This window comes from Protopterus annectens, chromosome 9.part0, assembly GCF_019279795.1.
Source record: "Protopterus annectens isolate FY-2018-M chromosome 9.part0, PAN1.0, whole genome shotgun sequence".
In the NCBI taxonomy this organism is placed as follows: Eukaryota; Metazoa; Chordata; order Ceratodontiformes; family Protopteridae; genus Protopterus; species Protopterus annectens.
The window spans coordinates 1,120,376,538-1,120,401,528 of NC_056743.1; the positions used below are offsets into that span (position 1 = coordinate 1,120,376,538).

At 43.0% G+C, this 24,991-nt stretch overlaps 1 protein-coding gene across 2 annotated transcripts in view; it reads right to left on the reverse strand.

Moving 5' to 3' along the window:
* The window catches only part of PDE1B (phosphodiesterase 1B), a 1,856,783-nt gene that overhangs the window by 332,947 nt on the left and 1,498,845 nt on the right, over positions 1 to 24,991 (reverse strand). For both annotated transcript variants that reach the window (XM_044083973.1, XM_044083974.1), the window contains exon 9: positions 21,282 to 21,383. In XM_044083973.1, coding sequence (XP_043939908.1) covers positions 21,282 to 21,383 — 102 coding nt within the window. The remainder of the gene's footprint in view (positions 1 to 21,281; positions 21,384 to 24,991) is intronic.

The following is a 24,991-nucleotide window of genomic DNA, read 5'->3' on the forward strand; positions in this document are numbered from 1 at the left end:
TTTCGCAGTGCGCGAAAATGCACCATTTCCATGAGACCTAGTTGAAGTGGGCTTTCTGCCAGAAGTACTAACTTAGTGAATATTGTACATTTTTAAAATTCAAAAGGACACTTGTCAAGTAACATGAAGTCAGCACAAACCATTGATAAGATGCAATATACTCAGTATCAAATAGTTACATAACGGTATTCAAGTGCAACTTTAAAAAAATGCTTTTCATCATCTGCTGTTCCAACCCCACCACATTTTCTCCCAACTAAATCCATTAACTCAACCAGTCAGGGACAAATCAGGGACAAATAAAGAACTAGGAAGGGGCACTTTTAAAATATTGCTACTATTACCTTGAACATTAACAGAATAAGAGAATATAGCAATAACCCATGCCTGGGTGTGGGTAATGCTGGATTTACCCATGGTTGGTGTGGTTTGGTCATGAGGGCGAAGCCCAAGTGGCCAAACAAAGCCAACCGTGGGTAAATCCAGCATTGCCCACACCCAGAAGTGGGTGATTGCTATTATACAATGACATTATTTAAGAAAAAAAAAATTACTTTTCTTAAATAATGGAGTTGTATAATGCCTCCTTGCTGCCCTTCCGCAGCTGTCTGGTATTCTGCGGCAGTTCTGATGTACTGCGCATGCGTATGCCTATGCAGTACATCAGAGCTGTGGGCAAAAGCAACGGAGAAAGCAAGATCTCCGTTGCTTTTTACAAACTGTTTTGGTATGTTAAATGGGTTTAACATAGTGAGACAGCTTTAAAAAAAGCAACGGAGAATCTCAGTTGCTTATTTTAAAGCTGTCTCGCTATGTTAAACCCATTTAACATAGCGAGACAGTTTTGAAAAAAAAGCAATGGAGAAAGTAAGATCTCCATTGCTTTTTACAAACTGTTTCGCTATGTTAAATGGGTTTAACATAGCGAGACAGCTTTAAAAAAAGCAATGGAGAATCTCTGTTGCTTTTTTAAAGCTGTCTCCCTATGTTAAACTTGTTTAACATAGTGAGACAGTGTTGCTGTAAGAGTTATAGTAATGGAAAAAGTCCGGGCGACCGGACCTTTTTCCATTACTATAACTCGGATTTACAAAGTGCACGCTGACCAATCAGAGTACATGTTTTTTGAATATTAATGGGGGGTTGTTGTATAATGTGAATTAATACACACTTTCTGAAAAATGTTTACTGGGATTGTATTATACATCTGCTATATGTTTCAGTATTATGCCACAAACAGTATATTTGAAGGTCAGAATCAACTGTTTGCCATTTTACAATCTGCTGTCTTTGTAACATAGCTACTAAATGTACTTATCTGCACATCAATAATTATCTTTTTCATATAACTTTAATAGCATGCATAATAATTATATAATAATAATAATAATAATAATAATAATAATAATAATAATAATAAAAACACCCCTTTCTTAACCATGTAGGCCCACTGGACACACAATTCCCTTCAGGGACAACCTGGGAGAAATGTCTGGATAAGTAACTTACACAAAGTTACACAGCAGCCAAATGTAGACTAAGAGAATCAAACCCTATACCACAGGAAGTACAGCTCACAGCCTTAATCCTTGATATCAGCTTCTAGACTGCTCTAACTTAAGTCATGCTGCCTTGAGTTTAGTTACCTACTAGCATCAATGTTTGTGTCTTTCGGCTTTTCCCGGTTAGGGGTCGCCACAGCGGAACTCCAGTCTGCTAATGATTGGTAGTGGATTTTTATGTACCGGGTTACCAGCCCTGATGCACAACCTTCAATGAAGGCACGCCCCATTCACGTATGCCTCCACACAGAAGACGCTCTAGCTGAGAATTGAACGGGACAACGTCTTGCTATTAGGCGACAACGCTACCGCAGCACCACCACCGCAGATATGTCCATCAGATGTGGTTCCATGTGTGTAGCTGCAACTGAGGTCACAGTAGTAGGCATAAGCCTCTGCTTTTCTCATGCTCTTATGAGCAGCAGTTACATCTGTTGCCCTCTAGTCTTTGAGACCCTTGTTCTGGTTCCATAACTTATTGCAAAGTTTAGCTAGAGTAATTGCCAGTTTTCTCCTCATTTTTTCCATAGTTCTAGTATATATATATATATATATATATATATATATATATATATATATATATATATATATATATATATATATATATATATATATATATATATATATATATATATATATATATAATATCAGCATGGGCAAGCCAGGCATTTGCCATATACACCATCATTTATAGTTTTTTTAAAGTTATTTTGTGGAATGAAACATTTGAATTTAATTTAAAATGTGGTACATTTATTGTGGTTTATGGTTACAGGTAATTTTTGTTAGAATAACTGAACAACTGCTAAGCTATTTTTTCAGTAGCAGCAACAACAAAAAGTATTCTGCCAAATGCATTCATTCTCTGTATTGTCAGGTGAAGAACTACACTTGTAGCAATAGGGTTTATTCTGGAAAATGGCATACATTTCCATAAATCCTAACTATGCCCCTGGTCATCCAGATGCATTGTCTTGTCTAGTTTAACCTAGAAAATTCTAAAGACATTTCATGACTATCTCTTCTGCGAAAAGACAGAAACAAACCCACACATTCTGACCACATTAGAAATGAGTATGATAAATCCTTTTTCGTCTTCAGTAAATAAAGTGCCATATCAGTAGTCAGGCACAAAAAAAGTTTACTCATTTTCTTGAAGATGTGACTTACGTGACGTGGCTTGCATACTGCAATGCCAATGGTTATAACTGCGATATATGAGCCAGTCAAAAGTCACAATGTGGAGCGATGGCTGCTCAGTGTGGAACTGTGGAACAATGGCCTTAATCGATCACAAATACGGAGAGCTCCGCACAATCTGGAGCACTTGACTGCTCAGATTCATAGGTAGGTACTAGGCTATTGGCCCTAGGGCCTATATAAGCCTAGCCAAAAGGTACCCTGGCTTTCGCCACCCAAGAAAATTATTTTTCTGTACCACTGTCGAGCAGAGTCACAAAAGTGATCCCCAGAGTGAATTTCCTATCTCCCATCCAGTCATCAATATTTTTCTTGAAGAGTGCTAATGAGGAGCTTTGTTTGATATAGATAGGTAGTTTGTTCCAGAGTATAGGAAGTTTCTGGGACAGGAATCTATCCCTCCAGCATGTTCTGTTTATGGTGGTGACAAGGTTTAGGTCCCTAGAGCATGTAACTCGTAGGGATTGGGATTTCTTTAAGTGGGGCATGTCTAAAAGCTCTGTGTTTGACATAGCTTTGTGTGTTAGGCAGAGATCACCTCTGAGTAGGCGATATGTGATGGAGTAAAGCTGCAGTATTTTGAGATGGTCTGTGTAGGGCATCTGTTTGAGGCCAGTAATCCTCTTTGTGAGGTATTTCTGCGGCGTTTCCAGTTGTTGTAGATGTCTTATGAGGTACATGCCAAAAGGGGCATTGTACTCTATAATGGGTCTAATGATTGACGAGTAGAGGGAAGCAATGTCTTTTTTCCTGGATGAGAAACCTTTTGTGATGAGGTGTGCCACGTAGAAGAATTTCCTGACATCTGTGGCAATGTGATTATCAAAGGAGAGACTACTGTCCACCTGTGTCACAAGGTCTATTATCACACTTTCTGTGTTAAGTAGACTACCGCCTATGTTATAATTCATGGGTATGGAGTTTTTACCAAAGAGGATGACAATGCACTTTATGGCATTGAGCTTGAGGCCATGGCTTTGACACCAGGCATCTGTCTCAGTGAGGCCCTTTTGTAGGATGTCCACATCTTTTGGAGTTTTGATTATGGTTCCTAGCTTACAGTCATCTGCGAACTTCATTAGCCAAAGACCTTCGGTGTTAGCCTGTACTTCAGAGAAGTAGATTCCAAACAGGAGAGGACCCAGGACTGAACCCTGTGGTATTCCACTTGTCTCTGGTCTGAAGTTGGATTTGGAGTCTGCTACTTTCACAGTGTGGGTTCTATCAGTGAGCCAGTTGGCAACCCATCTTGTGACATAGGGATTTATACCTAGTTTAGTGAGTTTATCTATAATTCCAGAGTGGGGGGGGGGTGGTGGTGTTGAAAGCCTTGGTGAGATCTAGATAAGCTGTGTGAACCACTTTACCCTCATCTACGGCTTTGGTGACTGCTTCAAAGAAGTCTATCAGGTTTAGGAGACATGATCTGCCTTTTACAAACCCAAACTGGGTGGGGTCCTGAGTATGGAGATTACCAATGTCATTGTTTATAAGTTCCATGATGATATGTTCCATAGCCTTGCAGACCAGGCTCATTGGCTTATGGGGTGGTACTTTCCGGGGTTCATGGTGGCTCCCCCTTTGTGGAGTGGGATATCCGTCACTGTGCACCATTCAGTTGGCACATAGCCTGAGGTGAGGCTATGATTGAACATGGTACTTAGGTGGGGTGCCAGTTTGTTCTGTAGTTCATGTAGAACACAGCCTGGGATGTTGTCAGGTCCCATGGATGCTGTGTTCCTGGCTTTGGATAGTGTGTTTTTTACCTGTGCAGCCATGATTACAGGAACTTTGCATTCTTCTGGTATAGAGATGGGCCCTTTAGGGGATGACAAGGGGGGTAAAGTTAGCACTGAACCTATCTGCCAGGATGTTGGCAATATCAGTTGGTTCTGTATATTTAGTGCCATTCTGCTGTAACTCAGAGCAGATCTGAGTGTTGCCATTGAGATTCTTGACCTAGCTATAGAATGCTTTGTGGTTTCCTTTAGAGTCATGGTGATTTTGTTTTCGTAACTAGCTTTGGAGGATTTTATGAGGGATCTCAGCTTCTTACTGAGGCTGACCAGAGAGTTTCTCCAATCATGGGATTTTACTCTTTTTTGCAACAGTTTCTTTCTTCTGTTGTAGAGTTTGTTTATTGCAGGGGACCACCAGATTGGCTTCCTTTTTTTTGGAGGATAGCATCTTGGTTCTGTTAGGGATTGCACGATCCATGCACTCGTGGAAGTGCTTATAAAGTGCATTTGTGTAGGATTCAGCAGTCATACCTCTATTGTCCGTCAGCATGGGTGTCGTGAAGTTTGCCACTTCTGTCTTAAGAAGCGTGAAGTTGGCTTTAGAGAAATTTTTTACTGTGGTTTCCCTAATGGGGGTTGGGGGAGGGATGTGGATGTCTAGGGTGATTAGCTTGTGGTCGGATCTGACCAATGAGGAATTGACCTCTGGTGTGGAACACTGGTTGCCTATGTTGGTAATAACCAGGTCTAGGATATTGCTGTCCCTGGTGGGGGTGTGGATAAGTTGATCCAAGGCATTTGAATTTATGAATTCCAGAAAACGTTGAGCAGAAGAGTTGGTACATGAGTAGTTTTCCCAGTTAATGGTGGGGTAGTTGAAATCAATCATTATTAGGGTGTTAGGTTGTACCCTAATATTTTCCAGTGTATCAAGAAATGAGGAGTGGGAATCCTGGGGCATAGTGGGGGATCTGTAGCAAGCTACGATTTGGATTGCGGTCTTGCCCAGAGTTAGTTGCACTTGGATAATCTCGGATGCATTATGCTGAGCAGCTAGCTTGGAGATGTGGATATCCTTAATGAATATGGACACGCCTCCACCTTTAGTGTTTCGGTCCAGGTTAGGTGGCCGAAAGTTTGGTATGAATTCTAGCTTGGTAATGCAGGGGTACTCTCTGGAGCCTTGAACCAGGTCTCTGTCACTGCACAGATGTCGATGTTCTCCATTTTAAGGGGTGCCTCGAGTGAGGGCATTTTGAGGTTTAGACTTCTAGCATTTGGTAGCAATACCCTCAGATTCTTCTTGCTTGTACCTGTTACCATGGTGAATTTGTCATTTGAACCTTGCCTAAAAAAGGCACTATAGGGGTGGCTAGAGCCCTAGCCAGTATCCAGAATCCCAGGGGCAACAGGTGCAGGCCATCTCTGGCAAAGCATCGTGGTTTGTCGATCATGTCATTCCAGGCAGACAGATACTGGATCCCCTTAGAATGACACCAGAAGCTTAGCCAATTGTTGAAGTCAATCATTTTGTCCTTGTATCATTCTGGGTGATGGCAGGATGCTACTCAGGGCTAGGGTCATACCTGCCTGGGTTACAAGATCGGACAGCTCCTCCATGTCTCTTTGTAGTCCAGGGAGGTACATCTCAGGTCATTCACACCAACATGGACAATGACAGAGTGATATTTGTACTTGATGTGGTGTGACCTGAGTGCATGCATTATGTGGCGAATCCTGGCACCCGACAGGCAGCTGACAGTAACTTTCTCCTTGTTTAGCCTGGTGAGTGGAACATCAGTGTGCCTGACTATAGAGTCACCTATGACTAGAGTGTTGGGTACGTTGTTATCAGCTGTCTCATTCCTTAATGGAAAGCACTGCTCCACTATATTACTCCCGAGAGTTGTAGTATTAGACTCAAGTTAATTTCATTCATCATTTTTAACATAATTATATTATCCAAACCACCTAAATCAATGGTAGTCACTGCAGTTTCTTCAGAAACTGAATCTAGTATTTCTCAGGTTGGCATAACTCTCGCTTCCTCCTGCATTGTGTCTCAGGCAAAGTCTTCCTCCACTGAGTAGAATTTACCATGTACCCAGGCCACATCTCTCCTAGTCAGTATGATCATCACCTATGGTCTCCCATAAGCCAAGTACTACTACTACTACTACTAACAATAATATAAAATAAATAAAACAATTCAGAGCAAACACTTCATACTCCGATGACACAGATTTATAAAACAAATAGTGTCTGCTGCTAGGACAATCTGAAACTGGCCTTTTCACTATTATAACAGTAAAATAAATCTTTAGATGCTTTGAATTTTTAACTATTGTATGCTTAAATTTTTTTTTTTAATTTTGCTTTCTTACAGGATTATAACAGTGGTGTATTGTTAGTGCATGTACTCGTACTCTAGTGACATCTAGTGGCCAATCTAATACACCACACTGCACTGACCAGCTAGTGTCAGCACCCTAGGTAACAGCTTAGCAGCCTCAGCAGCCCTGCACACACAAACACTGCTGACAGCCCTTTGTGTGTGTGTGTGTGTGTGTGTGTGTGTGTGTGTGTGTGTGTGCGCGCACGCGAGTGTGTGTGTGGAGGGGGGACATCCTATTAGTTTGTGCTCCCTGTACATCAACAGCTCCTTAAGCACTTTTTGAAAGGAGACTCAACAAAAAGGTTGTGTCCTACAGTGTAGGGTTATATTATGACACAGAGCATAATGAAGCATGGATTCCGGTGCATGGTCTTGTCATGATTGCTGTCTTAGAATCCAGTCTGAAACCTGGCTTTCCCTTTCTACCTACCCTACTGAACATGTTTTGAGCATTTAGAAATGACAGGCCTCTTGTCCACCTTGGAGATGGCAATCTTCCAATTTCACAAAAAAAAAAAAACTGTGTTCTCATGCTATCATAGGATCATATGAAGTTACTAGGCTAATGGCCTGAGAGTCCTCACAAGCCTAGCCAAATTTACCCTTGTTCCATGATCAGCACCTATTGTCCCTGTTCAAGAGGGACACAGGTGGAATCCCCGGCTGAATTTATGGTTACTCTTCTAATTGTCCAGATTGCATTTGAAGACAGCCAATAGGTGCTCTGTTTGACATGAAGTGTAATTCTATTCCAAAGGTGTGGTAACCTCTGGAAACAAATCTGTCCCTCTAGCAGAATCTATTGATGTCACATGCCAGGTTTAGGTCCTTGGAGCGAGTAACCCATGTGCCATTTGACTTGCGGATGTGTAGCATTTCAGTAAGCAGGGTCAGAGTTCACCTTATATGCTAGGCTATCACCTCTTTGTAGTCTGTATGAAATAGAATAAAGTGACAGTGATTTCAGCCAATCCACATAGGATAGCTGCTGAAGACCCTGACTTTTCCTTGTGAGGAACCTTTGTGGTCTCTCCAATTACTGTAGATACTTTGAAAGGTACATACCAAAAGTGGCATTGTACTCAATTATTGGCCTAATGAGGGAAGAGTACAAGGAGATGATAACTTTTCCTTTTCTTGAGGCAATGCCCTTACTTATGAGATAAGCCATATGGAATGCCCTTCTTACCACTGTGGAAACATGGTGATGAAAGCCAAAGTTGCTGTCAGTCTGAGTACCCGGATCTCTCACCACTGAGTGCATACTTAGGGTACTGCCATTGATGTGGTAGGTAATTTGCAGGAACATCACTCTTACTGAAAGGGATGATAAAACTTTTTTTGCACTGAGTTTGATGTCATGACCCAGTTTTCAGTCATCAGCAAACTTTGTCAGCCACAGTCCCTTGGGTTTAGCTTGTACTTTGCAGAAATATATTTCAAACAGTAGAGGTCCCAGGACCAATCTCTGTGGAACACCACTGGTTACGGGTCTACTGTTCCAGGTGGATTCCCCTATTTTGACTGTATGGGTTCTATCAGTGAGCCAGTTTGCAACCCACCTTACGATGTTATCTAGCTGCGAGAATTTGTCAATGATGCCTGAGTGGGGGATAGTGTCAAATGCCTTGGCTAGGTCTAGGTAGGCTGTATGCACAGACTTCCCCTCATCCAGGGCCCTGGTGACTGTCTTGAAGAAGTCCACCAGGTTTAACAGGCATGATCTCCCCTTGACAAATGTAAATGGGTAGGATCTAGCATTTGGAGATTACCTGTATCTTTGTTGATAAGGTCCATGATGATTCTGTCCATGGCCTTACAGATAAGGCTATTCAGGTTAATAGGTCTGTAGTTCCCTGCTTTCCATACAGCTGGGATGAAGCCGATGCTTAGACTGTGATTAAAGAGAGTACCTAATGGTAATGATAATTCTTGTTTCAGCCCATTTAGGACACAGCCTGGGGTGTTATCGGGTCCCATTGATGCTATGTTTTTTGGCCTTAGAGAAGGTGTTTATGACCTACTCTTTAGAGATACAAGGTAGGGGAGAGGTGGTAGGGATGTCATGAGGTACATATGGCAGGGACAGGGGAGTGAAGTTTTCATCAAACCTGTCAGCTAACAGGCTAGCTACGTCCACCGTTCAGTATGTGTGTTATCATTAACTACCAGTTTGGCTGAAATCTGGGCCTTACCTATATGATTGTCCATGTCACTTTGACACTCATATAAACTGTCTGGTTATAGAGTACCTGGTGGAAGGAAAGAAGAAATCAAACATTTTGCAAATATAGAGTATATTTTAGTGCATTTATTAAAATTGTATTTGCCTTAATATTGCTACAACTCAAGTGCTCTAGGTTGCACTGCATCTGAATTGTTTTAGTCTGTTTTAGCTGCTTTTCTGTATATATAAACTTTTCTGTATATGTAGACTATTTATTCTACTGTATTACTCCCTCTTAAATCATTTTTCAGTTGTGCACTTGCCTTGCTTCATTCAAAAAGTTTTAAACTGCTAATTTTGGAGAGTTTTAATTGCATTTACTTTTTAGGGCTACACACTCAAGTACGTTAGCCTTTTCTGTGTTTATTTACTGCATTATTGCATTGTTTAGCCTGTTTTAACCAAAAAAAAAATACTATCTTGTTTGCTTGTTTCCTGCCTTTCCTAGCTAGTGTAGTTCAGATCCCAGGCTTTCCTGGTTTCAGGACTTTATTTTCTGTGTTCAGAGCTATCCAGGCCTTGCTGTGGTAGAGGGAAGTCCTACTGCTTACCATTGGGGGTGGTGAGCATTGTACTTCCTATCCAACACTAGAGGAGTGATTTCCAGCTCTGAAATTGCAATGTTATTAGCCATTTTGGGAAGATTTCTATCCCTTTCAACTTTCTGGCTTAAAAACGCATGTGTTTGCACATTTTTCACATCGTGCAACACTGTGGGGCTACAGTTAAACTATTCCAGGTGCCAGAAATTCTGCTCTTCAAATTTTCCCTTAGAACTAGCTGGTTTCTCAGTAGTAGACTAAAATCTGAACCCCTGTGACTAGCACTTGCTCTAGAACCCGCTGGAAAGCACTAGGAAGCCTTAACCTGATACAAGCACTCAACTCTCCTTGTTAATAAGGAGAAATTAATCGTAGGCACTAAACAGCCTATAACTGCAAACTAACTTGCAAAGGTAAGGGAAAACAGCTCTTGTACTTTACAAAAAAAGCACCTAAACAGGCACGTCCAAGAGTCTGCTTCCAGTGATTTCTCCTGTCCACCTGGTGACTCTGGGCATACTGGGGTAATGCAGCAACTGCCTCATGTACACAGACAACCCTCTCCTCCTACCACCCAACACTACAACCTGTGAGAGATGCACGTACATAGCCAAACTGGAAGCAAAGCTCTCTCCAGCCAAGATTGTGCTAGACAGTCAAGAGGAGAATGTTAACACCTGCACTACACCTCAAGCAACACATAGCCCTTCAAAACCCACGCCATCATCATCCACACATAGCAACACTAAACCCACATATGCAGAGGCCCTTAACATTAACCTGCCCAAGCAACAAGGACCTCCGAAGCTGAAACGCAAACAAACACCAGTCACAACCAAAATGACACACAGCTCACAACACCAGTGTGCCACTCAACAGCAGCCCCTAAGGCAAGACTACGTACCCAACACTTTAGTCATAGGTGACTCTATAGTCAGGCACATTGATGTCCCACTCACCAGGCTGAGCAAGGAGAAAATTACAGTCAGCTGCCTGTTGGGTGCCAGGATCCGCCACATAATGCATGCACTCAAGTCACTCCATGACAAGTACAAATACAACTCTATCATTGTCCATGTTGGAGTGAATGACTTGAGATGTACCTCCCTGGGCTACATGAAAAGAGACATGGAAGAGCTCTCGGATCATGTTGCCCGGACAGGTATGACCCTAGCTCTGAGTAGCATCCTGCCTTTGCCCAGAATGATACCACAGTATAAGGACAAAATGATTGACTTCAACAATTGGCTAAGCTTCTGGTGTCATTCAAAGGGGATCCAGTATCTGTCTGCCTGGGATGACATGATAGACAAACCATGATGCTGTGCCAGAGATGGCCTGCACCTGTCACCACTGGGATTCAGGTTACTGGCTAAAACTCTTGCCACCCATATAGTGCCTTTTTTAGACAAGGTTCAAAGAACAAAACCACCACCATAACAGATACAAACATGCAAAATCTGAAGGTAATGCTACTCAATGCTAGAAGTCTAATCCTCAAAATGCACTCTCTTGAGGCACTCCTAAAATGGAAAACATCAATATCTGTGCAGTAACTGAGACCTGGTTCAAGACTCCAGAGAGCACCCCTGCAATACCAAGCTACAACTCTTACCACACTATTCGGCCACCAAACCAAGAAAGAAACACTAAAGGTGGAGGAGTGTCCATCTTCACCAAGGATATTCACACCTCCAGGCTAGTTGCCCAACACGATGCATCTAAAATTCTCCAGGTGCAACTAACACTAGGGAGGACTGCAATCCAAATTGTAGTTTGCTACAGGTCTCCCACCATGCCCCAAGATTCTCACTACACCTTTCTAAACATACTGAAAAATATTAAGATTCAACCAAACAGACTAATACTGGGTGATTTCAACTACCCTGCCATTAACTGGGAAAACTACTCGGGTACCAACACCTTTTCACAACGGTTCTTGGAATTCATAAATTCCAATGCCCTGGATCAACTAATCCATTGTCCCACCAGGGGCTCCAATATCCTAGTCATGGTCATTACCAACATGGGAGGTAGATGCTCCACACCAGTGGTCACCCCCTCATTGGTCAGGTCTGACCATAAGCAAATCACCCTTGACATCCACATCCCACCCCCACCCCCCCATTAAGGAAACCTCTGTAAAAAAAACTTCTCCAAAGCCAGCGTCATGATACTTAAGTCAGAAGTGACAAACTTCATGGCACCCATGCAGAAGGGAGCTGAAAGTTTGACTGCTGAATCCTACACTAAGGCACTGTACGAGCACATCCACTCATGCATGAATTGTGCCATCCCAAATAGAACCAAGACGCCCTCCTCCAAAAAAAGGAAGCAATCTGGTGGTCCCCTGCCATAAACAAAATATACAACAGAAGGAAGAAACTATTGCAAAAAAGAGGAAAATCCCATGATGCAAAAAACTCCCTTACCAGCTTCATAAGAAGCTGAGATTCCTCATAAAATCCTCCAAAGCTAGTTATGAAAATAAAATTGCCAAAGATTCCAAAGACAACCACAAGGCATTCTATAGTTATGTCAAGAATCTAAATGGCAATGCTCAGATCTGCTCTGGGCTACAACAGAATGGTATTAAATACACTGAGCCCAAGGATATTGCCAATATCCTGGCAGATCGATTTAGTGCCAACTTCACCCCTCTCTCACCCCCTAAAGGGCCCATCTCAATACCAAACGATTGCCAAATTTCAGTAATCATGGCCACATAGGTAGAAACAGCACTCTCCAAAGCTAAGAATACAACATCCATGGGACCAGATGACATCCCGGGCTGTGTACTACATGAACTACAAAATGAACTGGCACCTCACCTAAGTGTCATGTTTAATCATAGCCTCACCTCAGGCTTCGTGCCCACTGAGTGGCGCACAGCTACAGCTATCCCACTTCACAAGGGGGATCCACCTTGGATCTCGGGAACTACCGGCCCATCAGTCTGACAAGCCTGATCTGCAAGGGCATGGAAGTTATAAACAAAGACATTGCCAACCTTCAAACATTGGACCTCACCCAGTTTGGGTACGTGAAGGGCCGATCTTGTTTCCTGAACCTGATTGACTTCTTCAAATCAGTCTCCAGAGCTGTGGACGAGGGTAAGGCAGTCCACACAGCCTATCTGGACCTCGCCAAGGCCTTCGACACCATCCCCCACTCTGGAATCATTGATAAACTTACTAAGCTGGGCATAAATCCCTATGTCACTTGATGGGTTGCCAACTGGCTTACTGACAGAACCCAGACTGTAAAAGTAGCTGACTCCAAATCCAGCTATAGACAAGTGACAAGTGGAGTACTTCAGGGTTCAGTCCTGGGACCGCTCTTGTTTGCATCTACTTCTCTGAAGTACAGGCAAACACTAAGGGACTTTGGTTAACAAAGTTCACAGATGACTGCAAATCGGGAGCCATTATAGAACCCCCAAATAATGTGGATAGTCTACAAAAGAGCCTTACAGAAACAGATGCTTGGTGCCAGAGCCATGGGCTCAAGCTTAATGCCAAGAAATTAATAGTTATCTCCTTTGGAAAAAAACATGTACCCATGAATTACCACATAGGTGGCAATACACTAAACACAGAAAGTGTGATGAGAGACTTGGGGACACAGGTGGACAGTGGTCTCACCTTTGATAACCACATTGCCACAACAGCCAGAAAAATCCTTCTAAGTGGCACACCTCATCACTAAGGGCTTTACATCCAGAAAACAGGAGGTCATTGTCCCACTCTACTCATCCCTCATTAGACCCATTATAGAGTACAACTCCCCGTTTTGTATGTACCTCACCAGACATCTGCACCAGCTGGAAAGGCCACAGAAATACCTCACTAAAAGAATCACAGGCCTAAAGCAGATGCCCTATGCTGGCCATCTAAAAAAACGCCAGCTATACTCTGTGGCATATCATCTACTCAGAGGTGATCTCTGCTTAACATACAAGGCCATGTCAAACCCTGAGCTGTTGGACATGCTCCACTTAAAGAAATCCCAGTCCCACAGAGCCACACACTCCAGGGATCTAAACCTTGTCATCACAATGAACAAAACATACTGGAGGGATAGGTTCCTGACCTAGAGACACCCCATACTCTGGAATAGACTGCCCATACATGTCAGGCAGAATGCCTCCTTGGCCCTCTTCAAAATGAACCTTGACGATTGGATGGGAGATAGGATATTCACCCCAGGGATCACGTCAGTCACCCTGCTAGACAGAGGTCCAGGGAAGTAAATATTGTGGGAAGAAATATCCGGGGAATTGTTTGGCTAGGCATGTATCAACCTATGAACCTATGAACCAAAATGTTTCTAGATTTCTTCTTAATTCCCCTATGATAGTTAAGCAGTATGCTATATAGATGTGGAAGATAGCCAGGCTGAAATATATGCTTTCCTTTTGTTTGTCATCCAAAAAATGAGATCTATTTCATAAAAACTTTCTACACTGAGAAGTGTAAGCTGAAAATGTCTAAAGCGCACACAGAATCTGTTTTGTTTTACAGGGAGTACAAGGTAGTGCAGCACTGTGTGCTTCACATGTGGTTTAATAGCAGTACCAGGCATGTCAGCGTTGTCTAACATGGGCACACAGAGGAACGGCAGGACACCGTGGGGAGTACAGGGAGTACAAGGTAGTGCAGCACTGTGTGCTTCACATGTGGTTTAATAGCAGTACCAGGCATGTCAGCGTTGTCTAACATGGGCACACAGAGGAACGGCAGGACACCGTGGGGAGTACAGGGAGTACAAGGTAGTGCAGCACTGTGTGCTTCACATGTGGTTTAATAGCAGTACCAGGCATGTCAGCGTTGTCTAACATGGGCACACAGAGGAACGGCAGGACACCGTGGGATGTACAGGGAGTACAAGGTAGTGCAGCACTGTGTGCTTCACATGTGGTTTAATAGCAGTACCAGGCATGTCAGCGTTGTCTAACATGGGCACACAGAGGAACGGCAGGACACCGTGGGGAGTACAGGGAGTACAAGGTAGTGCAGCACTGTGTGCTTCACATGTGGTTTAATAGCAGTACCAGGCATGTCAGCGTTGTCTAACATGGGCACACAGAGGAACGGCAGGACACCGTGGGGAGTACAGGGAGTACAAGGTAGTGCAGCACTGTGTGCTTCACATGTGGTTTAATAGCAGTACCAGGCATGTCAGCGTTGTCTAACATGGGCACACAGAGGAACGGCAGGACACCGTGGGGAGTACAGGGAGTACAAGGTAGTGCAGCACTGTGTGCTTCACATGTGGTTTAATAGCAGTACCAGGCATGTCAGCGTTGTCTAACATGGGCACACAGAGGAACGGCAGGACACCGTGGGGAGTACAGGGAGTACAAGGTAGTGCAGCACTGTGTGCTTCACATGTGGTTTAATAGCAGTACCAGGCATGTCAGCGTTGTCTAACATGGGCACACAGAGGAACGGCAGGACACCATGGGGAGTACAGGGAGTACAAGGTAGTGCAGCACTGTGTGCTTCACATGTGGTTTAATAGCAGTACCAGGCATGTCAGCATTGTCTAACATGGGCACACAGAGGAATGGCAGGACACCGTGGGGAGTACAGGGAGTACAAGGTAGTGCAGCACTGTGTGCTTCACATGTGGTTTAATAGCAGTACCAGGCATGTCAGCATTGTCTAACATGGGCACACAGAGGAATGGCAGGACACCGTGGGGAGTACAGGGAGTACAAGGTAGTGCAGCACTGTGTGCTTCACATGTGGTTTAATAGCAGTACCAGGCATGTCAGCGTTGTCTAACATGGGCACACAGAGGAACGGCAGGACACCGTGGGGAGTACAGGAGTACAAGGTAGTGCAGCACTGTGTGCTTCACATGTGGTTTAATAGCAGTACCAGGCATGTCAGCGTTGTCTAACATGGGCACACAGAGGAACGGCAGGACACCGTGGGGAGTACAGGGAGTACAAGGTAGTGCAGCACTGTGTGCTTCACATGTGGTTTAATAGCAGTACCAGGCATGTCAGCGTTGTCTAACATGGGCACACAGAGGAACGGCAGGACACCGTGGGGAGTACAGGGAGTACAAGGTAGTGCAGCACTGTGTGCTTCACATGTGGTTTAATAGCAGTACCAGGCATGTCAGCGTTGTCTAACATGGGCACACAGAGGAATGGCAGGACACCGTGTGGACCATTGGGGCTAGCCTTTTTAGGAGAAATGTGCAAAACAGTTCAGAAACATGAACAAATGCATTGTGCTCATTACCCATTCTTATGTACTACCTGTTTATTTGTACGTAGTTTGTGCACTGTATTCCCTGATTAATAAAACACACCTTGGTGGTGGTGGTGGAGGGACTAGTATTTTATTTTCGGATACTGGACTTCACTGATGTCAGTATATTCCAACTGTGCATGTTGGTTATACATTTGCAGTGCTGCTGCTGTTGTTGTTGGGTAGTATTATGTTTGTGATCACAGCATTCTGCATGTTATTGCTATGCTGTCTGAGATTTGTAAGTGTGCCTACATTAGCCTATCTTTCTGTACCAATAGATCTATAGATACAAATAGATAGGCAGACATAGATATAAATATTGATATAGAAAAACATAAGCATGTGTGTGTGTGTGCTTGTGTACATATATGCATGCGTGTGTGTGCATGTGCGCATCTGTGTGCATGCATGCGCGTGTGTGCTTGTGTACATATATGTGCGTGTGTGTGTGCATGCATGCATGTGATGTGTGTGCTCTTGTGTACATATATCCGTGCGTGTGTCTGCATGTGTGCATCTGTGTGTGTGTGCATGAGCACGTGTGCGCCATGCATGTGATGTGTGTTTGTGTGTGTGTGTAGAGACATATACACACACACAAACACACACCTACAATGCTGATGCTACCACTGATGGGACCCTTTCTGCTGTGGCACCTCTCTCACTGTCTTGTACTGCAGCTTCATTATGCAGCTTTAATACTCAGTCTAGCTGTCTCTCAGTCGTGATAATGTTTTTACGCAAGCCATGTACTACAACTGCATTTTATTTACATATTTATTTGTCTTTTGTTAATCGAGTTAGTCCAATTCAGCCTCGGGTCCATTTTCAGTGGAGACCTTTGGAGATAAGCTCCACACAGTTAGATACCATTCAAATAATTCAAACAGAAAAGAAAAGAAAGTCTAGCAATAATATATGAAAGTATAAAACAGAAATCTCATTAATCAAACAATCAGTTAGAAAAACAATTGCTATGTACTACATAAATGACTATTACTACTACATTTGCACTGTACATTATTTGTCATCCTGGTGTGCAGTAATGTATCTGCAGCACTAGGGTCCATTTCTGTCACAATCATATTGTGGCCTTTTCCCATTAACTTCCAAAACACTGGCCTTATGTAATTTACATAATTCTTGGAGAAGGGGCTTATTCCATCGGTAGATCATCCTTTGAGAGAAGTATAAATTCTGCTAAGAAGTTCTGCAAATATTACAGTGTAGATTTGGACCCTTAGTGTGGTATTATGGCTCTATCTGCTTTCCATACATGTATAAGTTCAAGTAGGACTTGGTTGAGCACTAAGCAGAGGCTATCGCATAAACGTCTCTAGGAAATGGAGCAGAGTGATAGGACTTTTAGACCTGTGTAATTTAAGCAGCTCATGTCTTAGATTTTCTTGATAAGGAAGCACTGTGGTTACTTGGGATTCTATCTGGGCAATATTCCTAGAGAGATGTATAACAAAGGGACAGCTTGGTCTACAATGGGCATAATAAGGAAGGAGAATAAATGGACAATAGCTTTCTTGGACCTGGGGATATGCTTTTATTAACTAATTAGGCACAGTGGAAGGTTTCCCTAATGATTTGCAGTGGTCAAATGAAAGTTCATCGTCTATGAATGTACCTTTGCATCTAAGGATAGCATCAATTGTTAGGGTACATCATTCATCAGGTAGGTCCAGGGGTGTTCTTACTTTCTAAAAAGAACAATAATGAATTTCTTTACATGGAACATAAGGGTATGGACCTGGAACCAGGAGTTCATGAGGGTTAGGCCCCTTCAAGAATTTGGGTGTTATCTTGTGAGGTGGTGACAGTCTGAGTGTGCAGTTATCAGCAAACTTAGTTAGCCAGAGACTTTTAACATTGACATGGATATTAGAAAAATATATGCAGGAGCATAGTCGCCCCAAACAGAATTCTCTGGTTAGTTTCTCAATAATGCTGGCTTATGGAATTATGGAATAGTATCAAAGGCCTTGACTTAACGTAGGTAGACAGTATGCACTGATTTGTGGAATAGTATCAAATGCCTTGACTCAATCCAGGTCGACAGTATGCCCTGATTTGTGGAATAGTATCAAAGGGCTTGACTCAATCCAGGTCGACATCATGCACTTTTTTGTGGAATAGTATCAAAGGCCTTGACTCAATCCAGGTCGACAGTATGCACTGATTTGTGGAATAGTATCAAAGGCCTTGACTCAATCCAGGTCGACAGTATGCACTGATTTGTGGAATAGTATCAAAGGCTTTGACTCAGTCGAGGTAGAATGTATGCACTGATTTCTGGAATAGTATCAAAGGCCTTGACTCAATCCAGGTCAACAGTATGCACTGATTTGTGGAATAGTATCAAAGGCCTTGATTCAATCTAGGTAGACAGTATACACTGATTTGCATCATCCAGTGCTTCAGTAACTGTGTCATAGAAAAATACCAGATTTAATAGGAAAGACCTTTCTTTCACAAAGCCAGACTGGTTGGGACCAAGGGCTTGTAAGCTGCTAATATCAGGTTTTGATCTCCATAATGCTAAATCCCATTGTTTTACAAATGATGTTGGCAAGGTTAATTAGCCTACAGTTCTCTGGGACAGTGGCAGGGCTGAAATTGTGGGGAGGTACCCCAACAAACACCTTCCAAGCCTTGGCCATTTATCCACTGAAAACTCTAAGACTGAATAGGTTTAAGAGGGACTCAGCGACACAGCATTATAAGCTAAAAAGGAGACAGTGTGCTATGTTGTCTGCACCCAAGGGGCTGATAGTGTGCTATCTTGTCTGCACCCAAGGGGTTGACAATGTGCTATCTTGTCTGGACCCAAGGGGCTAGTGGTCTTGGTTTTGGAGAGGACTTTTAATATCTGTTCTGGAGTAATAATGGAGGTCATCAAGGGCCGAATGGAGTGAGGGTAGGAGTTGGAAGGGGGCAAGATGAAAGGTTTGAGCTAAATCTGTCTGCTACAACATCAGCAATATCCGCCACATTAGAGTAGGTGTCACAGCTGGAGATGAACTTTGTGGAGAACTGAGTATTATTCTTAACATTACTGACATTTAAAAAAAAACTTTGTGGTTATGTTTGGATGAAGTGGCAATATTTAACTCATACCTTGCTTTGTAGCTTTTTATCTTTTTGAGTTCTTTGCTTACTTTTCTAAGGTCACCTCTAGTGCGGGGTAGTTTGAGTTCTATTCCTAGGGCCAACAGTTTTTCTTTTTCCCTTTATAGTAGTTTGTTGATCCCAGGATTCCATCACAGGGGCCTGCTTCTAAATTTGGCATTGTAGTTGTGGCATATGGGGACAGATGCCTTGATGCAGAAGTTTCCATTAGCAGTGGGAATCAATAATATTCATGGCCACATTTACTAATGGATTCCCAAAGAAAGGAGAGCTTTTAAATGTCAGTAGGTCATCAGTGAGAATGAAAAGATTAGTCCTGGAGAAATTCCAGACAGTAAGACTGGACAGCCTCTTAGAAGGGGTCTGTATAGAAAAATGGACAGCACCACGTTGGGATTTGAGAAATGATGTGGCAACTATGAGCAAGAACCATATTGAGGATATTAGGCCCGTAGTAGTGGAGGGTACTGTCTGGTTTAAAGAATCAACATTAATAATGTCCAGGAACCTCTGCACATATTTGTTGCTTGTGGTATATTTTGCTAGTTTATGGATGGACAGTTGGAACATTCCAGGATAAATTCAATAGTTATGAACTTTGATCTGTTTAAGAAGCTATTGCAGGTTATGGGAGATATGATAGGGATTCTATAGTTAGCAGTGAAGTAATAGTTGGACTTGTTTATTGATGTCAGGACATGTAGGAGTTCTAAGTCATTATTTTACTGAGCTAGTCATGAGGCAATTGTAAATAAATGCAGACATGCCCCAGAAGAAATGCACCCACCCTCTCCGAGGGAGTCTGAATGAGTGGACAAGCTTCCAGGTCTTAGAGTGACCTACTCATCCTTGTGGCAACTCTTTTGAGCTCCTCTGTATACTGCCTGCTACTAGAAGCCTGGACCTCATGCCGACTTTGCCCAGCAAGTGTGTTTGCACAAGTACAACATATGTTTGTTAGGCCTGTACTGCTCAGGTGCAACACCTGGTGCTACCTCTAGGTGTCATCCAAGCTGCAAGCTAGAGCCACGTCATCTGCAGAGCATTTTCTTTTCAAGGAAAGACCATGTCCTCTAATTTGGATGTGCTGATATTTTGCCCCTTTCCTTCAGCTGACCATCAGCTGTCTCCAGCTAGTTTTCTTGTTCACTGGGTCTGCTGGACCTTTCTTAGCCTCCCTTGTGCTCAACCTTACCCTGCATACCGGGGGTGTGCCCAAACTGCTGTTCTGTCATGGCAGCCATAACAGCAACATGATTGCTGCCCTCTGGAGGTGAGTGCTCACATCTGTGTATGTGCAGCCTCCTGAGTGAGAACCTCACCTCTCATGCATCACGGAAATAGCCAGGCCTGTGTGCTGCATGGTACACTGAGCCTTGAGGCTGCTTCCCTCTCCCAGGATGGGAGAGCTGACATCAGCCACTCAGTCCCATCCTGCCCCTCTGTTCCCTCCTGCAACCATGATGCTAATCAAACATGGGTCATCTGGGTTCACAGTAAGAGCTTCATCTCCTCTGCACCATCCGGCTACTTTGAATATGCTGATTTTTATCACAACAGTAAATCACTGGAGACCACAGTCAGTTGATGCTTGTACTATGTGTTTTGCAGACAACAAAGATACATCCCCTTGCATACGTAATCTGGATAAACCTGATACTCTCCAAACCTTGGCTGCACCTTGAGCCCTATTTGTGAAAACTGTAAACAGCAGGGAAGACAAAACAGAGTTCTATGCTCAGTTTGAATGAATCTGGCTTAACACTGATAATAAAGACACAACACTGTCTTGCTCTCTCTCTCCCTCTGTGTCTCCTGAAATACGTGACCTAAATGGTATGCTGCAATGGCCGTGGGACCTCATACAAACAGCACAGTTACAATGAGTGATGGTTAATCATTTGTACATTAGTACCTTATAAAAATGTTATTTAAATGCACCAAACTGCAGAAATGAATGTCAGTTTTCAAGGTATTGTAATCCTGACACCTTTACGCCACATACTACACTTGATGGTGATTCAGTTTAGAGGCTGAGGCTTTTGTATCCACATTTATAATAAAGCAAGCATTATGTCAGAGGAATGACTATATCTTTAAGCTTTATTATACCATAAGGGAAAGATAAATTAAGAAATTATATTTTTTTAACAAACATTAACACCATTTTCACATGACTTGAGAATTTTGCTGGAATAAAAGCACTCACCCTTCCAGTGACTGAAGTGCTGTCTTCATGGACTTAACTTGCTGCACATGGCAGGACATGTCAGTAGCAAGAACCATTTCAATAACTAGAGAACGAAGCTCTCTGTCAAGGAGAAAGACAAATAAACAATAGTCGTTATATTTCCTGTGCCTCTTTTGTCATTTCACTTTGTAGAAATAATAGCAAGTCTCTCATCTGATTTATCAGCTAAGTGAGTATGAACACTCACCTTAAGTGAAACCTTAATTTAACTTTATCTGTGGTACATAGCAAGTGGCTCTAAATACATAGATAATGACAGCATAAAATGATCCACTTGTACTATTAATCTGTCCAAGTGAGTCCCAGATTATAGTGAAGCACCATACTCATCTCACCCTTTTTGGTCATCTTCTTTATAGACTTTTTTCACAAACAAGCCATAAGCTTTATTAATGTCTGTGAACAGTTTTATTCAAATGGCCTACTACGAATACTCATCACACTTTCCTCAGTATCTAAGCATACTTTCTAAAGCTCTCAGGTTGTCAGTGATGCAGGCATGCTGGCATTGCTGTTCACTTTGAATAGTTCTTTATCCTCCCTTGTCTATTTCATATAGGCAATAAAATGTTTCCCTTGTAGTTTATGCATTATGTGTCCTCTTGAAACTGTTGTAAAACCTACACTTGTCCACTGATATTATTTGGAACATTATAATTTACATTTAAGTTACATATTTATTGCATTTTCCTGCTGTTTTCTGCAAAAAAAGAAAAAAAAATTATCCTTGTTTCCAGTCTTTCCTGACCTAGAGTAGTCCAAATACAGGCTTTGCTGTATTCTGAACTTTTGGAAAGTTCCTGTGTTGCCCATTTCCTTTCTTGGATAAAGGGAGGCTTCTTTGTTCACCAGTGGCAGTGGGGAGCTTAGAGCAGCCTATTTATCCCTGGAGGAGTGTTCCCAGCACAAGAATCTGGTAGTCTATTGGCTGTTTTGGGCCAATTTCTAGCTCTTTCAAGTCCCCCTGTATAAAACCCACTTTGGCGGTTTTGCTTGTTACTACTCAGCCAAGCTCCTCGTGGTCCTGCAGAGTGGTGCTAGCAGCAGAGAGGCTAAAAGAGCGACTGCTAACCTGATAAGTGTTTTTTTTTTGCTGCTACTACTTGGGCGACTGTCCTATCTAGCTAAACTGCAAATATTTCTGCTTCTTGAACTGTTTTAAACTGTTTAAAGTTGTTTTTGCACCTGCACTTTTAAAGTTTGCCCTGTTTGTTGCATTTACCTGTTGAGGCTACACACTCAAGTGTGCTAGCCTGTGTTACATATTTATTGCATTTTCCTGCTGTTTGTTGCAAAGAAAAAAAAATTATCCTTGTTTCCCGTCTTTCCTGACCTAGAGTAGTCCAAATACAGGCTTTGCTGTATTCTGGACTTTTGGAAAGTTCCTGTGTTGCCCATTTCCTTTCTAGGATAAAGGGAGGCTTCTTTGTTCACCAGTGGCAGTGGGGAGCTTAGAGCAGCCTATCTATCCCTGGAGGAGTGTTCCCAGCACAAGAATCTGGTAGTCTATTGGCCGTTTTGGGCCAATTTCTAGCTCTTTCAAGTCCCCCCTGTATAAAACCCGCTTTAGCTCAGCTTTGTGTGATTTTGCGCATAGCGCAGCATCGGGCAACATCGCTTAATTGGGTTTAAACCATTCTTGGCTCCACAAAGTCTGCTCTTCACTTTTTCCGTTAGAACTGATCTAGTTCTCATAATAAACACCCTATTCCTACTCTAAAGCCTGGCACTTGCTCACTAAAGCAATTATATAAGTCAGCACTAAAAAATTAATTCCCCTTGAGTACCTTGTTCCCCATTGGCCCTTTTTTCAATTATAAAGGAATTCCCAATACTATTCTGGCATGCCCAAAGGTCAGTTGTCAATCTCCTCTCTGGTCCGGCTGGTGAATCTGGGAATCTTGAGGCAATGTTACAACTGCCTCATGTACACAGACAACCCTCTCCTCCTCCCAACAAATTCCAACACATGTGAGAGATGCAACCATATAGCCAAACTGGAGGCTAATCTCTCTCAACTCAGTACTGGCGTAACCAGTCAGGAGGAGAAGGAAACCACACTCACTACAATTCCAGTCTCACATAGACCTACCACGACTGCAAACCAAACACATAAACACACAAAAACATACTCGGAGGCTCTAAATAAAAATCTGCCTAAGCAACAGAGACCTCCAAAGCAGACATCCAAGAAACCGCTACCCCAAAACAAAACACGTGCAACACATAGCTCACAAAGCCAGTGTGCCAAGCAGTCACAGCCGTTAAGGCTAAACAAAACACCTGATACACTTGTAATAGGTGACTCTATCGTCAGGCACACTGACGCAGGCTGAACAAGGAGAAGGTCATGGTGAGCTGCCTGTCGGGTCCTAGGATCCGCCACATAACACAAGCACTCAGGTCACTCAAAGGCAAGTACAAATATGACTCAGTCATTGTCCATGCTGGTGTGAATGACCTGAGATGTATCTCCCTGGACTACATGAAAAGAGACATAGAGGAGCTCTCTGAGCATGTAACCCAGGCCAGTATGACCCTGACCTTGAGTAGCATCTTACCCTCACCAAGAATGATGCCACAATATGAAGACAAGATGATCAATTTCAACAATTGGCTTAAGTATTGGTGTCATTCAAAGGGGATCCAATGCCTGTCAACCTGGGATGACATGCTCGACAAGCTATGATGCTTCACTAGGGACGGCTTGCACCTGTCACCCCTGGGCTATCGGATATTGGCAAAGGCTCTTGCCACCCCCATAGTGCCTTTTTTAGGCAAGGCTCAAAAGACAAACCCACCTCCATAGGTATCACAAGGGATAAGAAACTAAGAGTAATGCTACTCAATGCTAGAAGTCTAAACCTCAAAATGCCTTTTCGAAACTCTCCTTAGCATGGAGAACATCGATATCTGTGCAGTAACAGAAACCTGGTTCAAGGCTCCCGAGAGCACCCCAGCACTACCAGGTTATACCTCATACCATGTTTTGGCCCCAAAACTTGGACCGAACCACAAAAGGAGGAGTATCAATATTAGTCAAAGATACCCATACCTCCAGGTTGGTGGCACAACACGAAGCATCAGAGACTATCCATGTGCAACTAACAGTGGGTAAAACTGCCTTCCAGTTTATAGCCTGCTACAGACCACCCTCCCAAACCCAGGAACCCCACTTGGCCTTCCTGAGAACACTGGAAAATATGAAGGTCTCTCCAAACACCATTATATTGGGCGACTTCAACTACCCAAACATAGACTGGGAGCATTACTCTAGCTCCAACACCCTAGCCCAAAGGTTCCTAGAATTTATAAACTCAAATGCTATGGAACAGCTTGTTACCATTCCCACAAGAGGGGAAAACATACTGGACCTGATCATCACCAACATGGGGACTCTATGCTCCAGACCAGAAGTGTATCCCTCACTGGTAAGATCAGACCATAAACTAATCTCACTAGATATTTACATCCGACCCCAGCCCCTGCCCAGAAAACCACAGTGAAAAACTTCTCTAAAGTAAATTTCACACTCCTCAAAACTGAGGTGGAATCCTTCAAAGACCCGGGCCTGTGGAAAATCTGGCCCAGACCGCAGAATCCTTTATAAGCATTCTATGAACACCTTCAGGAATGCATGCATCATGCAATCCCAAACAAAACCAAGA